The sequence below is a fragment of the Dermochelys coriacea genome, chromosome 23 (assembly GCF_009764565.3).
Source record: "Dermochelys coriacea isolate rDerCor1 chromosome 23, rDerCor1.pri.v4, whole genome shotgun sequence".
NCBI classification, from domain to species: domain Eukaryota; kingdom Metazoa; phylum Chordata; order Testudines; family Dermochelyidae; genus Dermochelys; species Dermochelys coriacea.
This window is the reverse complement of record NC_050090.1, coordinates 14,419,145-14,432,481: the sequence shown is the minus strand read 5'-3', so window position 1 is coordinate 14,432,481 and position 13,337 is coordinate 14,419,145. Positions and strand designations below refer to the sequence as shown.

General features: G+C 68.3%; 2 protein-coding genes across 2 annotated transcripts; one reads left to right on the top strand and one right to left on the bottom strand.

Annotated features, from left to right (window-relative positions):
* The first annotated feature begins 2,406 nt into the window (after positions 1–2,406).
* On the top strand, positions 2,407–3,243 carry GFY (golgi associated olfactory signaling regulator). Its single transcript, XM_043501269.1, has 2 exons — positions 2,407–2,570; positions 2,764–3,243. Exons 1-2 carry the CDS (start codon positions 2,438–2,440, stop codon positions 3,054–3,056), a joined length of 426 nt encoding a protein of 141 aa, XP_043357204.1. The 5' UTR covers positions 2,407–2,437; the 3' UTR covers positions 3,057–3,243.
* A 1,220-nt stretch (positions 3,244–4,463) lies between these two features.
* On the bottom strand, positions 4,464–12,403 carry LOC119847165 (excitatory amino acid transporter 2-like). The gene is made up of 10 exons (XM_038381686.2): positions 12,145–12,403; positions 11,363–11,515; positions 10,581–10,831; positions 9,952–10,129; positions 9,497–9,623; positions 8,689–8,922; positions 7,629–7,823; positions 6,345–6,479; positions 5,759–5,987; positions 4,464–5,405 (listed from the first exon to the last, which is right to left on the bottom strand). The coding sequence occupies exons 1-10, from the start codon at positions 12,272–12,274 to the stop codon at positions 5,322–5,324; spliced, it is 1,716 nt and encodes a 571-aa protein (XP_038237614.1). The 5' UTR covers positions 12,275–12,403; the 3' UTR covers positions 4,464–5,321.
* Between the last annotated feature and the right edge of the window lie 934 nt (positions 12,404–13,337).

Below are 13,337 nucleotides of genomic sequence, written 5' to 3'. Positions count from 1 at the left end.
AGGGTTTGTTTGCTCTGGGGCGGCAGGTACCACCCCAGCCCCTGGGGAGACGTTGCCAACAACGGAGTCTGGTAACCGGGAGCGGGAAGGGGGAGTCCCGGGGGGGGCCTTGCCGTAGCTATGGTTACGCCTGTGTCATCTCCATCCCACCGGGGCACGGGGCTCGCAGGGCTGGTGCCGGTACCCCAGGATGGTGCTAGGGGGTGTTAGGGGGTAAGCAGGGGGTGCTGTGGTGCAGGGCGGGGGGCCGGCAGGGGGTGCTGAGGTCTGGGGCGTGGGGCCGGCAGGGGGTGCTGGGGTGCGGGGCGGGGAGCCAGCAAGGGGTGCTGGGGTGCAGGGCGGGGGGCCAACCCCCCAGTTTAACCCCTTCTCACCCCTTGCAGGTGCTGGTTCCTGGAGATCCCCCCAGCACCAAGTGATGCTGCCCCGGGGCTCTCAGCTGTTGCCAGCCGCCCTGCTGGCCCTCGGGGCTTGTCTCGCTGCCAGTGACCCCCAGCCCCTGTCCCCCTCTGCCCCTTGGTCCCCCCCTTCCGCCCTGGCTAGCAGGGGGCCCCTCTCTCCTCCCCCCTCTCCTGACACCGGATGGTCCCCCGAGTCCCCCATTGCCCCCACTTCCCCTGACCCCACGGGGCCGCGCTCTGCTCCCCCCAGCCCCTCCCTGCCCCCCAGCAGCCTAGCCCACCGCACGGTGACACTGGGCCAGGGGACCCCAGGTGACGGCGCCCCCCAGAGGACCCCTGGGACTGCGGCAGGAGATTCGGGCCGGCAAGGGGCGCCGGGGCGCCAGGGGGTCAAGATGGTTCTGCTGGTGGAACAGGTGGAGCGAAGAGGTAAAGAGGGCGTATGGGGGGGCAGAGGGGGGCAGGGGTTGGGGGAATGGTGGTGCATGGGGAAGGAGTTGGGGGTTAGGGTGGGGCAGCAATGGGGGTGCATGTTGGTGCATTTGGGGGCAGGGAAGGAGTGCGCAGGTGGGCTGTACAAGGAGAGTGTGGGGGTGCAGAAGTGGAGTGCATGGGGAAGTGGGGGGAAGAAAGGGGATGCATGGGGCAGGTGGGGGACAGATGGGGGAGCTGTGGGGGGCAAAAAAGGGGTGCACAGGGTGGGGGGGCAGATGGGAGCTGTGGAGGCAGAGAGGGGGTGCATGGGGCAGGTGGGGTGCAGAAGGGGAACTGTGGGGGGCAGAAAGGGGGTGCATGGGGCAGGTGGGGAGCTGTGGGGGCAGAAAGGGGATGCATGGGGCAGATGGGGAGCTGTGGGGGGCAGAGAGAGGGTGCGTGGGGCAGGTGGAGAACTGTGGGAGCCAGAGAGGGGATGCATGGGGCAAGTGGGGAGCTGTGGGGGACAGAGAGGGGATGCATGGGGCAGGTGGGGGCAGATGGGAGCTATGGGGGCAGAGAGGGGGTGCATGGGGCAGGTGGGGGGAAGATGGGGAGCTGTGGGGGGCAGAGAGGGGGTGTGTGGGGAAAATGGGGAGCTGTGGGAGCCAGAGAGGGGATGCGTGGAGCAGGTGGGGAGCTGTGGGGGACAGAGAGGGGATGCATGGGGCAGGTGGGGGCAGATGGGAGAGCTGTGGGGGGCAGAAAGAGGGTGCACAGGGTAGGTTGGGGCAGATGGGAGCTGTGGAGGCAGAGAGGGGGTGCATGGGGCAGGTGGGGAGCTGTGGGGGGCAGAGAGAGGGTGCGTGGGGCAGGTGGGGTGCAGAAAAGGAGCTGTGGGGGGCAGAGAGGGTGCAGGAGCAGGTGGGGGCAGATGGGAGCTGTGGGGGCAGAGAGGGGGTGCATGGGGCAGGTGGGGGGAAGATGGGGAGCTGTGGGGGGCAGAGAGGGTGTGTGTGGGGAAAATGGGGAGCTGTGGGAGCCAGAGAGGGGATGCGTGGAGCAGGTGGGGAGCTGTGGGGGACAGAGAGGGGATGCATGGGGCAGGTGGGGGCAGATGGGAGAGCTGTGGGGGGCAGAAAGAGGGTGCACAGGGTAGGTGGGGGCAGATGGGAGCTGTGGAGGCAGAGAGGGGGTGCATGGGGCTGGTGGGGAGCTGTGGGGGGCAGAGAGAGGGTGCGTGGGGCAGGTGGGGTGCAGAAAAGGAGCTATGGGGGGCAGAGAGGGTGCAGGAGCAGGTGGGGGCAGATGGGAGCTGTGGGGGCAGAGAGGGGGTGCATGGGGCAGGTGGGGGGAAGATGGGGGAGCTGTGGCGACAGAGAGGGGTGCGTGGGGCAGGTGGGGTGCAGAAGGGGAGCTGTGGGGGGCAGAAAGGGGGTCAATGCATTGGCATAGTGCAGAGTGACCGTGGCAGTGCTGGGCGAGGGGGTCCAGGGGGGCTGGGGGTGCAGAAGCAGAGTGGGAGGGGCGGGTGAGCCAGACGCCTGGGTCCTGTCCCAGCGCTCTCTCCTCCCCCCGCAGGCCGGCCTGACGAGCACCGTGGGGACGGGGGGGGCCAGGCCATGGGTCTTTTCCTCGTGGCCTCCGGCCTCCTTCTCTGCCTCTTCTCTGGGATCTACTGCGCCTACCGCCGGGGGGCCAAGGGGTCACCCTTCGCGCACCAGCGCCTGCAGGACGGGTCCCTCGAGGACCTCGGTGAGTGAGGCCCGGACTCCTGGGTTCTCTCCCCGGCTCTGGGAGGGGAGCGGGACCTACTGGTTTGGGGGTGGGGGCTGGGAGCCAGGACTCCTGGGTTCTGTCCCCGGGTCTCGGAGGGGAGGGGGGTCACGGGGCGGCTGGGAGCCAGGACTCCTGGGTTCCATCGTTGACTCGTGTCTCCTTCCTCCAGCTCTGCACCTGGACAGCCCCAAGGGTTCATACGACTGGTTCCTTTACGAGATGGACGACAAGAAGGTCCCGGCCCCCCTGCAGCCAGCTCAGGCCCTGCCCTGGCCCTGCCCCCCACCGCAGCCCCCCTTCCCTGCCTCACAGACACCCCCTGGGGACAAGACTCCAGGGCCCGCCGGCTCCGAGCAGTCTAAGCCGAGCCCCCCAAGGCTGGAGTGTCTGTCCCCGGCTAACCTCCCCACTGGGACCCCCACAATAGAACCCAGGCGTCCTGGCTCCCACCCCCCGCTCTAACCACTAGCCTCCACTCCTCTCTGTCCTGCCATGGCGGGAACTCACCTTGCCCCTCCCCCACTGGCTGGGTTATTTCTGACCCAGGGAGGGTCTGGATCTGCCTCCCCAAGGGGCTGGGGCGGGGGGGGGGAGCTGACCGGCCGTCAGGACGTTCTGGGGCTCGGCTCTTCAGTGGCTCTTAGATCTAATGTGGCTTGTCAGTTTAAATAAATAGGGTTCCCACCCCCCAACCCACCTGCCCGGCCTCCTTTACTGGTCAGGAAATGAGGGAAACCCTACAAAAACAAACTGACCCTCAGCCCCCGCCCCGCCCTGCTCTGCCGGTGCCCCTCACTCCCGACACGCAGCCCCTGCTAGCCCAGCCCTGGGCTCCCCCAAGCCCTGCTGGGGGCCCTTGCACCAGCCCAACACTGAGATTTGGCCGGCTGACGGCCTGGGGGCTCATTATCCCATTTCACACACTCCCACCCCCACCCCGCAGCAGCTGCTAACATCTGCCCAGCACCTCAGCTCCACCCCAGTGGCTGCAGCCTCCTTCCACCATCGCTGCGGGGGAGCTGCCCCGGGTGTCACTGCCAGAGCACAACTGCCTGGGTCTGCCGAGAGCCTGCGCCCGGCGCTGGGGGGGAGCTGCCCCGGGGGTGAGAGACTCGGCACCACTGCCTGGGTCTGCCGAGAGCCTGCGCCCGGCGCTGGGGGGGAGCTGCCCCGGCGGTGAGAGACTCGGCACCACAGCCTGGGTCTGCCGAGAGCCTGCGCCCGGCGCTGGGGGGGAGCTGCCCCGGGGGTGAGAGACTCGGCACCACTGCCTGGGTCTGCCGAGAGCCTGCGCCCGGCGCTGGGGGGGAGCTGCCCCGGGGGTGAGAGACTCGGCACCACTGCCTGGGTCTGCCGAGAGCCTGCGCCCGGCACAGGGGGGGAGCTGCCCCGGGGGTGAGAGACTCGGCACCACTACCTGGGTCTGCCGAGAGCCTGCGCCCGGCGCTGGGGGGGAGCTGCCCCGGGGGTGAGAGACTCGGCACCACTGCCTGGGTCTGCCGAGAGCCTGCGCCCGGCACAGGGGGGGAGCTGCCCCGGGGGTGAGAGACTCGGCACCACTGCCTGGGTCTGCCGAGAGCCTGCGCCCGGCGCTGGGGGGGAGCTGCCCCGGGGGTGAGACACTCGGCACCACTGCCTGGGTCTGCCGAGAGCCTGCGCCCGGCGCTGGGGGGGAGCTGCCCCGGGGGTGAGAGACTCGGCACCACTGCCTGGGTCTGCCGAGAGCCTGCGCCGTCCATGCCCCATCTGAGAAGCGGGGTGGGGGGCATGAGAGGGGGGTCAAGATCAGGCGTCCGCTGGTAGAGGCTCCACCCCACGTTTCTCCCCCCCCAGCATGGAACAGGGCCAAGCCCAAAGCTGACGGCAGGTTTTAGTTTATTACAAACCCTGAGGTCCCCCCACCCAGTGTTGTTGGGTTGATGATTGGGGGGGTCAGAATTCAGCGGGGCGGAACCATGGGGCCAGGTGGAGACATAAGCCAAACAGCCCCCCCCCAGAATGAGGGGGGGCATAGTCCAGATGCCCCCTGATGGCTGAGACTGGGGTGGGCAGCTGGGCCTTTGGGGAGCCTGTGAAAAGAGGGGGGCAGGATGGGAGGGGAAACCAATAACCGGGGGGGGCAGACCTGGAATATTCCTGCTGGGGAATGAGCTGGGGGCGTGACCCACGGGCTGTGTGGGGCTCAGTGAAACCCCAGATAGACGGGGGGCGGTGTGTGCACGGGGCTGGATGGACAGACGGGGGCATGGAGCTGGACAGACAGGCCCCAGCTCGGGGGTGGCGATCAAGAGCTTCCCCCACTTCTTGCGCGCCACCCCTTTGGATGTACTCATTCCCCAGCAGGGCAGGCAGAGGCGGGGGACTCCAGGGGCCTGTGGGGGGGGTGTGGATGCCAGTGGGGGCGTCAACAGAAGGAGCCACAAGCCCCCCACAAGCCCTGTATCCACAATATGTCTAGAGTCACGCTTTCCCTTGCGGGGGGGGGGGTATCCAGGGACCCCTCTCCTGGTGCTGGGATGGGCCCCTTGTGGGGGCGGGGTATCCGGGGACCCATCTCCTGGCACTGGGATGGGCCCCTCTGGGGTGCGGCGGGGGCTAGGTACAGAGCATGGTTGGGGGGACAAGGGGGGTCCCCACCCAGTGATTTGGGGCAGAACTGAATACAGAGAATTAATCCCCCCCTCGCGCTCCCCCCACTGGTGGCAGCTGCTCTGGGCTGGGGCCTGGTTATTCCTCCTCTTCCTTCTCCTCCTGGTCACTGCCCAGCGACCCCTCGGCCTCAGCCCCCGGCTCCCACGACGGCGTCTCCGCCTGCTCGGGACAGGAACCAAATTACCCAGGGCACTGTCATGGGGAAGCTCGCAGCACCAGGGGCACTGTCGCGGGGAAGCTCGCAGTGCCGGGGCACTCTTGCAGGGAAGCTCGCAGCACCGAGGCACTGTCGCAAGGAAGCTCGCAGCATCGGGGAAACTGTCGTGGGGAAGGTTGCTGCACCGGGGCACTGTCACGAAGATGCTCACAGTGCCAGGGGCACTGTCGCGGGGAAGCTTGCAGCACCAGGGGCATTGTCACGGGGAAGCTCGCAGCATTGGGGACACTGTCGTGGAGAAGCTTGCCACGGCAGGGGCACTGTCACAGGGAAGCTCGCAGCACACTGGCCTCACCTGCTCCTCCTCCTCGCTGTCGGCGGCGGGCAGGGCTGTGTACCCTGCCCCGGCACCCTCGGGGGGCCCCTGGTGGTTGGGCAGCGGCAGGAGCTTGGGGCTGGGGGGCTCAGGCGGGTGCCCCTTGGCCCGGGCGTCGACGGCGGCTAGCTCGGCCCGCGACAGGTGATAAACGATCCCCGCCCCAAACGAGTCCCCCACCACATTGATGGAGGTGCGCAGGCGGTCCCTGGGGGGCGGGGCTGGGGGTCAGCACTGGGGGGCACCGACAAGGGGTGACCCCCTCCCTGCCCCATAGCCCCCTCCTGCCTCCTCCCTGCCCCTAAACCCCTCCTGCCCCGGAGCCCCTCCTCATTCCTCCTGCCCCCTAATCCCCACCACATCCCTCCTGCCCCCTGCCCTCTAACTCCCTCCTCTCCCCTCTTGCCCCCTCCTGCTCACTCCCTGCGCCCTAACCCCTCCCTATCCCGCCTCTCCCCTAGCCCCCTCCTGCCTCAGCCTCCCCACCCCTCTCCACCCTGCCCCCTCTGCCCCGGCCCTCCCTTCCCCCAGCCCCGCCCCTGCCCCCCCCCCCCGCGGCACTCACAGCAGCCAGTCCACAGCGATGAGCAGGCTGATGTCCTGTGTGGGGAGCCCCACGGCGGTCAGGATGAGCAGCATGGTGACCAGGCCGGCGCTGGGGATACTGGCCGCCCCCACACTGGCCAGGGTGGCCGTCATGCTGGGGGGCAGAGAGGGGGCCAGGGGGTCAATGCAGGGGGCAGGGGACCCTTCCTCTGTGCGGGGCGCTGGCTTCCCTCCCGCCCCAGGCCAGGGGCTGGGGGGCCAGGGGCCCAGGAGTTCAAGGTCTGGGGGTCTGGGGATAGGGTTGCCGAGGGTCTAACCCCACAAACCCAAACACCCTGGCCCCACCCCTGCCATGAGGTCCCGCCCCTGCCCCGCCCCTTCTCAGTGGCCCCGCCCCACTCCCTCCATCCCTCCGTGGCTCGCTCTCCCCCACCCTCCCTCACTTTCGCTGGGCTGGGGCAGGGGGTTGGGGTGCGGGAGGGTGCACCTGCAGGCACCGCCCCCTGCCGCTCCCATTGGCTGCACTTCCCGGCCAATGGGAGCTGCGGAGTCGGCACTGGGCGTGGGGGCAGAGCGCGAAGGGACGTGCCAGCTGCTTCCGGGAGTGGTGTGGGGCAGTGGTAGGCAGGGGGCCGCCTTAGCCCCACGTCGCCACCCATCTCCGGGTTTGGCGTCAGTAGCCGCCGGGAGACCCGGCCTGATTCCGGGAGACTCCCACCCAAACAGGGAGGGTGGCAACCCTGTCTGGGGGGCTGAAAGCCCAGGGGCCCAGGAGTTCAGGGATTTGGGGGTGTGGGGCTGGAGGCCCAGGGGCCCAGGAGTTTGGGAGCCAGGGGTGGAAGAAGCTGGGGGTCTCAGAGGACTGGGGGGGCGGGGGGCTCGGAGGGCTGGGAGGCTGGGAAGCTGGGGGCCCACGGGGGACAGGAAGCCGGGGCTGGGGAGCCTGGAGGGGAGAGGAAGCTGGGGGATCTGGGGGCCCAGGGGAGCAGGAAGCCGGGGCCAGGGCGCCCGGGGGGGAGAGGAAGCTGGGGTTGGGGGGGGCTGAGGGGGCAGGAAGCCTGGGGCCGGGGGGCCCGGAGGGGCAGGAAGCCAGGGCTGGGGCGCCCGGGGGGGAGAGGAAGCTGGGGGATCTGGGGGCCCGGGGGGGGCAGGAAGCCGGGGCCGGGGTGCCCATGGGGGAGAGGAAGCTGGGGGATCTGGGGGCCCGGGGGAGCAGGAAGCCGGGGCCAGGGCGCCCGGAGGGGAGAGGAAGCTGGGGGATCTGGGGGCCCGGGGGGGCAGGAAGCCGGGGCCGGGGGCTCACCTGACGGTGGCGATCTGCCCCCCGTCCAGGGCGATGCCGTTCATCTGGGCGATGAAGATGGCAGCCACAGCCTCGTACAGGGCCGTCCCGTCCATGTTGATGGTGGCGCCGATGGGCAGCACCAGGCGGGTGACGCGTCGATCGACCCCCAGGTTCTCCTCCAGGCACCGGAACGTCACGGGCAGCGTCCCTGCACTGGGGGGGAGACACATGGTGCCCCCGATAGCCCTGACACCCCCATAGCTCCCCTGACACCCCCCAGCACCCCCCATAACCGACACCCCCGTAGCCCCTCTGACACCTCCCATAGCCCCCCAAAACCACCCAGCACCCCCATAACCCCAAAACCCCCATAGCCCCCTGACACCCCCAGCACCCCCATAACCCCGACATCCCTATATCCCCCCCGACATCCCCCAAAACCACCCAGTACCCCCATACCTCAAAACCCCTATAGCCCCCTGACACCCCCAGCACCCTCCCATAACCCCGACACCCCCATAGCCCCCCCAACACTCCCCAGCACCCTCCCATAACCCCAACACCCCAATAGCCCCCCTGAAACCGCCCAGCACCCCCCATAACCTGACACCCCCATAGCCCCCCAAGCCCACCAGCACCCCCCATAACCCCGACACCCCCATAGCTCCCCTGACACCCCCCATAATCCCAACACTCCCATAGCCCCCTGACACCCCCAGCACCCCCCATAACCCCAACACCCCCATAGCCCCCAAAACCCGCCAGCACCCGTCATAACCCCAACATCCCCCATAGTGCCCCCTGACACGCCCCAGCATCCCTCATAGCCCCCCCGGCCCCACGCTGGGGGGAGACACATGGAGCCCCTGACACCCCCCGAAACCCCCTGGCCCCACACTGGGGGTGAGACACACACGGAGCCCCATAGTCCCTGACACCCCCATACCCCAGATCCCTCTGATCCCCCAATAGTCCCTGACACCCCTCTGATCCCCTTCAACCGCCCCCCCAACCCTTCTGGCCCCAGACTGGGAGTGAGACACACGGAGCCCCAGGGCCCCCGGTTGGTGCCCCCCACCTGGAGGCGGTGCCCAGGGCGGTGAGCCAGGCCTGGAAGATGCCGGCGTAGAAGGCGAAGGGGTTCTGGCGCGTGACCCCGAAGAAGATGAGGGGCAGGACCAGGGCCCCGTGCAGCAGCAGCCCCAGGGCCACCGTCACCATGTACATGCCCAGCTGCCGGGCCACCAGCGCCAGGTCCTGCAGGCCGGCCAGCTTCCCGCAGATCAGGGAGGCGATGCCGAAGGGCGAGTACCTGGGGGAGCCGGGGAGACCGTGAGGGGCAGGGAGGGCCAAGGGGGAGACCGTGACAGGAGGGAGACAGACCATGAGGGACGCTATGGGAGACCTTGAGGGGCGGAGCCGGCAGGGGGTGACCGTGAGGGGAGGGGTGGGGCTGGAGGGAACAGTGAGGGGGAGCAGGGGACATTGTGTGGGGTGAGGCAGGGGGCAGATGAGGGGGTGAAGGGGACAGCTAGGGAGGGAGACTATGAGGTGGGGGCTGAGGGGAGATCGTGGGGCTGAGAGGAGGGGATGTAAGGGACACCAGGGGCAGGGGGACCATGAGGAAGGGAGACTGTGAGGGGAGGGGCTGGGGGAGGCTGGGGGGAGATAGTGGGGGGGGCAGTGAATGGGTGTCCTGGGGAGACCCCGCCCCAGGTCAGCTAAAGAGAGGGGTGGGGGATGAGATTGTGACACCCCCCTCAGGCCTTCCTCATCATTCCCCCACCCCCAGGCTACCCCCCGCCCCCCATCATAATCCCACCTCCCCGAACTCCCCCTACCCCCCATCATACCCCCCAGCCCCCTGGTTCCTCACCCCCCTGTACCACATGATCATGGAGACCAGCTGCATGATGATCTCGTTGAGGATGTTGAAGAAGTCGGCCATGGGCTTGGCCTGTTCCCCCATCTGCCCCATGGCCACCCCGAAGGCGATGAAGAACCCAATCAGCCCTGTGGGGAGGCAATGGGGGGGGGTGTCAGGGCCATGGTGGGCTGCGAGCTTCCTTGCAGCAGTGCCCCAGCGCTGCGAGCTTCCTCCAAGTAGTGCCCTCAGGTGGGCATGCCAATTGCTGCGAGCTTCCCCCCAGCAGTGCTGTCAGGTGGGCACGCCGGTTGCTGCGAGCTTCCCCCCAGCAGTGCCTTCACGTGGGCACGCCGGTTGCTGTGAGCTTCCCCGCAGCAGTGCCCCAGCACTGTGAGCTACCCTCCAGCAGTGCCTTCAGGTGGGCACGCCGGTTGCTGCGAGCTTCCCTCCAGCAGTGGCCCGCCGGGGACGTACCTAGCACGTTCATGCCGGCCTTGAACTCCAGCCGTTTGTGGGTGGCGGTGCTGGGCCCCAGGCTGATCTCCGTGACGGTGGCGTTGAGCAGGGACAGGTTCCCCGGGAGGAGCCGGGTGACGTTCTCCTGCCGCACCACCTGGGGCGGGACCGGGACCTTCTGGGAGACCGTCTGGACCTGGGCAGGGGAACCAGGCTCAGCACGGACTGAGAAGGGCGAGCGCCCCCTATGGAGCCCCCCTGGCCCGACGCCCTGCAGCCCAGCGCCCCCTAGCGCCGCCCTGGGGCACTGACTGCCTGGGGAGAGCGCCCCCTGCTGACCCCCCCAGCCCCACGCCCTGCAGCCCAGCGCCCCCTAGTGCTGCCCTGGGGCACTGACTGCCTGGGGAGAGCGCCCCCTGCTGAGCCCCTCCAGTGCCCCCTAGTGCCGCCCTGGGGCACTGACTGCCTGGGGAGAGAGCCCCCTACAGAGCCCCCCCAGCCCCACACCCTGCAGCCCAGCGCCCCCTAGCGCCGCCCTGGGGCACTGACTGCGTGGGGAGAGCACCCCCTACGGAGCCCCGCGGCCCCACGCCCTGCAGCCTAGCGCCGCCCCGGGGCACTGCCTCCCTAGGGCGAGCGCCCCCTACCTGTTGGAAACAGGCCTGCACCAGGTTCTCGGGGAAGAGGTTCCGGATCAAGTCCAGGAAGGCGTCCAGGCTGGAGACCTCCTCGCTCCGCGCCGCCGCGCCCGTCGCCGTCCTCAGCTTGGGGTTACCCGGGTGGATGGACAGCACCAGGATCACGCCCAGCACGGCGGCCAGCACCGTGGTGGACATGTAATACACCATGGCCCGGGTGCCCATGTGCCCGCTCGACTTGGCATCCAGCCCGGCCAGCCCTGCCCAGGAACAGAGCGAAAGCTACATGATGTTGGGATGCGTCTGGCTCTGGGGTTGGGTGTGGGGACTGGGTACACGGGGACCCCTCGCCCGGCGCTGGGATGCGGCTGACTCTGGGGTGGGGCGAGGGGGCTGGGTACACGGGGACCCCTCGCCCGGCGCTGGGATACAGCTGGCTCTGGGGTGGGGTGGGGGGGCTGGGTACACGGGGGCCCCTCACCCAGCGCTGGGATGCAGCTGGCTCTGGGGTGGGGTGTGGGGGGGCTGGGTACACGGGGACAGTGCCCCATAGTGAGTCCTCCGCCCTGCTCCGTGCAGCACAGCAGCCTTGGGGTGGTCGGTCCACCCCCCTCCCGCTAGTGGCTGGACTGGGTGCTACAGCCCTGTGCTGTTCCCGAGGGCTGCGAGTTTGAATCCCAGGGTGGGGGGAACGAGATTCTGCTCAAGTGGGGGTGGGGCGGCTTTGGCTCCGGCCGCCGCCCCCCCTTCCCCTCCCCCTCCCCTTCCCCTTCCCCCTCCCCCTCCCTCACCTGAGATGAGGCTGGAGATGACCAAGGGCAAGATGAGCATTTTCAGCATCCGCATGAGGATGTCTCCCGGGAAGGAGAGAAGGACCAGCAGGTCTTCATCCAACGGGGGGAGCAGCCGCAGGAGGCCCCCAAACACGGCGCCCAAAATCACCCCTAGAGACGAGGGGACAGAACCTCAGCGTGACCCCCAACAGGGTCCCCCTCCACCACCGAGATGCGGCTGGCTCTGGGGTAGGGCATGGGGGCTGGGTATACGGGGACCCCTTGCCCGGAGCAGGGATGCGGTTGGCTCTGGGGTGGGGCATGGGGGGGGCTGGGTAAACGGGGACCCCTCTCTGGGGAGGGCGCCCCCTCCTGAACCTACGCCCTACTCCTGGCAGCACAGCGCCCCCTAGCGCTGCATTGGGGCTACAATGATCCCATCTGTCAACCCACCCACTGGGGGGGGGAAAAGGTGGCCGCGGGGCGGGGGGAGTCAGGCCAACAGCCACTGGGGGGGGATTAGCCCATGTGTAATTTTCTTCCTCCCGGGTAGTGACGTAAAAGACACAATGAGACGTTAATCACATGCCACCCCCCCCATGTCCCATCTCTGGGGGGGTGGGGTTGGAAAGGGTGTGGGGGAGTCACATCTGTTGCTCCCCCCCCATTGATAACCTGTTTGTGTGCAATGATAGAGAAGGGGGCTGGGGGATGGATCAATGTGGGGCAAGAATGGAGGGTGGGAATGGGTAGGTTCCCGTCCACCCCTGCCCCCCAGTGCCCCCCGGGCTCACACCTACCCAGCACGGTGAGCGTTAGCAGCAGGTTGCGGGTGAGCCACCCACAGTGCTTGGCCAGGCAGGGCTTGGGCAGCGGGTCCAGGCTGCAGTGGGGCCCTTCCCCCATGGCCAACTCCACCTGATGGGTCATCGCTGGGGTTTGGGTCGGGGGGGGGGGATTCAAGGAGAAACCCCAGGCCTGTTCTGCGGGCAAGGAGAGAATGAACGCTGAGCCGGGGAGAGAACCCAGGAATCCTGGCTCCCAGGCCCCCCCCACTGCTCTAACCACTCCACCCCACTCCCCTCCCAGAGCTGGGGGAAGAACTCAGGAGTCCCGGCTCCCAGACACCTGCCCCCCCCCGTGCCCTGTTTCCCACAGAATTCCCTAATCCTGTCCTCCTAGAGCTACTAAGGGACCCCTCGCCCGGCACTGAGATGTGGCACCTCTGGGGTGGGGAGTGGGGGCTGAGGGGCAACCACATAAGTGCTTAGGACAGGAAGTGCTGGATGATGTAATTTCTTGGGGTGGGGGGGGGTCACCAGGACACCTAGGTTGCTGGCCTGGGTGGGGGGCAGCCCCTGGGTCCTTTTATGGGGTCATGACTTCACAATCCCGGCTTCTCCCTCCAGGGAGTCCTTGGGAATTAAACCCTGGGGGTGGGAGATGGGGCCTGTCCCCTTTAGGGGGCACTGGCTCCCATCTGGTCCCAGGGCTGGGCCTGGCTGGCTCAGGGGGGCAGGGAATGGGGCCCGGGGCCTTTCCCCTCTAGGGGACACCGGCTCCCACCCAGCCCCAGGGCGGGGACTGGCTGGCTCAGGGGGATGGGGAATGGGGCCTGGGGCCTTTCCCCTCTAGTGGCTGGAGCCAGGCTGTGCTCCCTCACCACTGGCCCCTGCTGCCCCCAGCAGCATCCACGCCACAGCGACAGAGGAAGGTTATTTTGCCCATTATAGAGATGAGGAAACTGAGTCCCAGAGAGATACAGGGAGTCTAGGATAGAGCCAAGGCTAGAACCCAGGCGTCCGGGCTCCCAGACCCCCCCACCCTGATCATGAGACCCCCACTCCCCTCACTGAGCCGGGGAGAGAACCCAGGAGTCCGGGGGCTCACAGGGTCCCAGCAGGAATTACTGGGGTTATTTTGCACAGAACTTTTCCCTCTGAGCGCTAAGTTTCCGTCTGGCCTGGACAGCAGCTGGGTGCCCCCCGCCCGC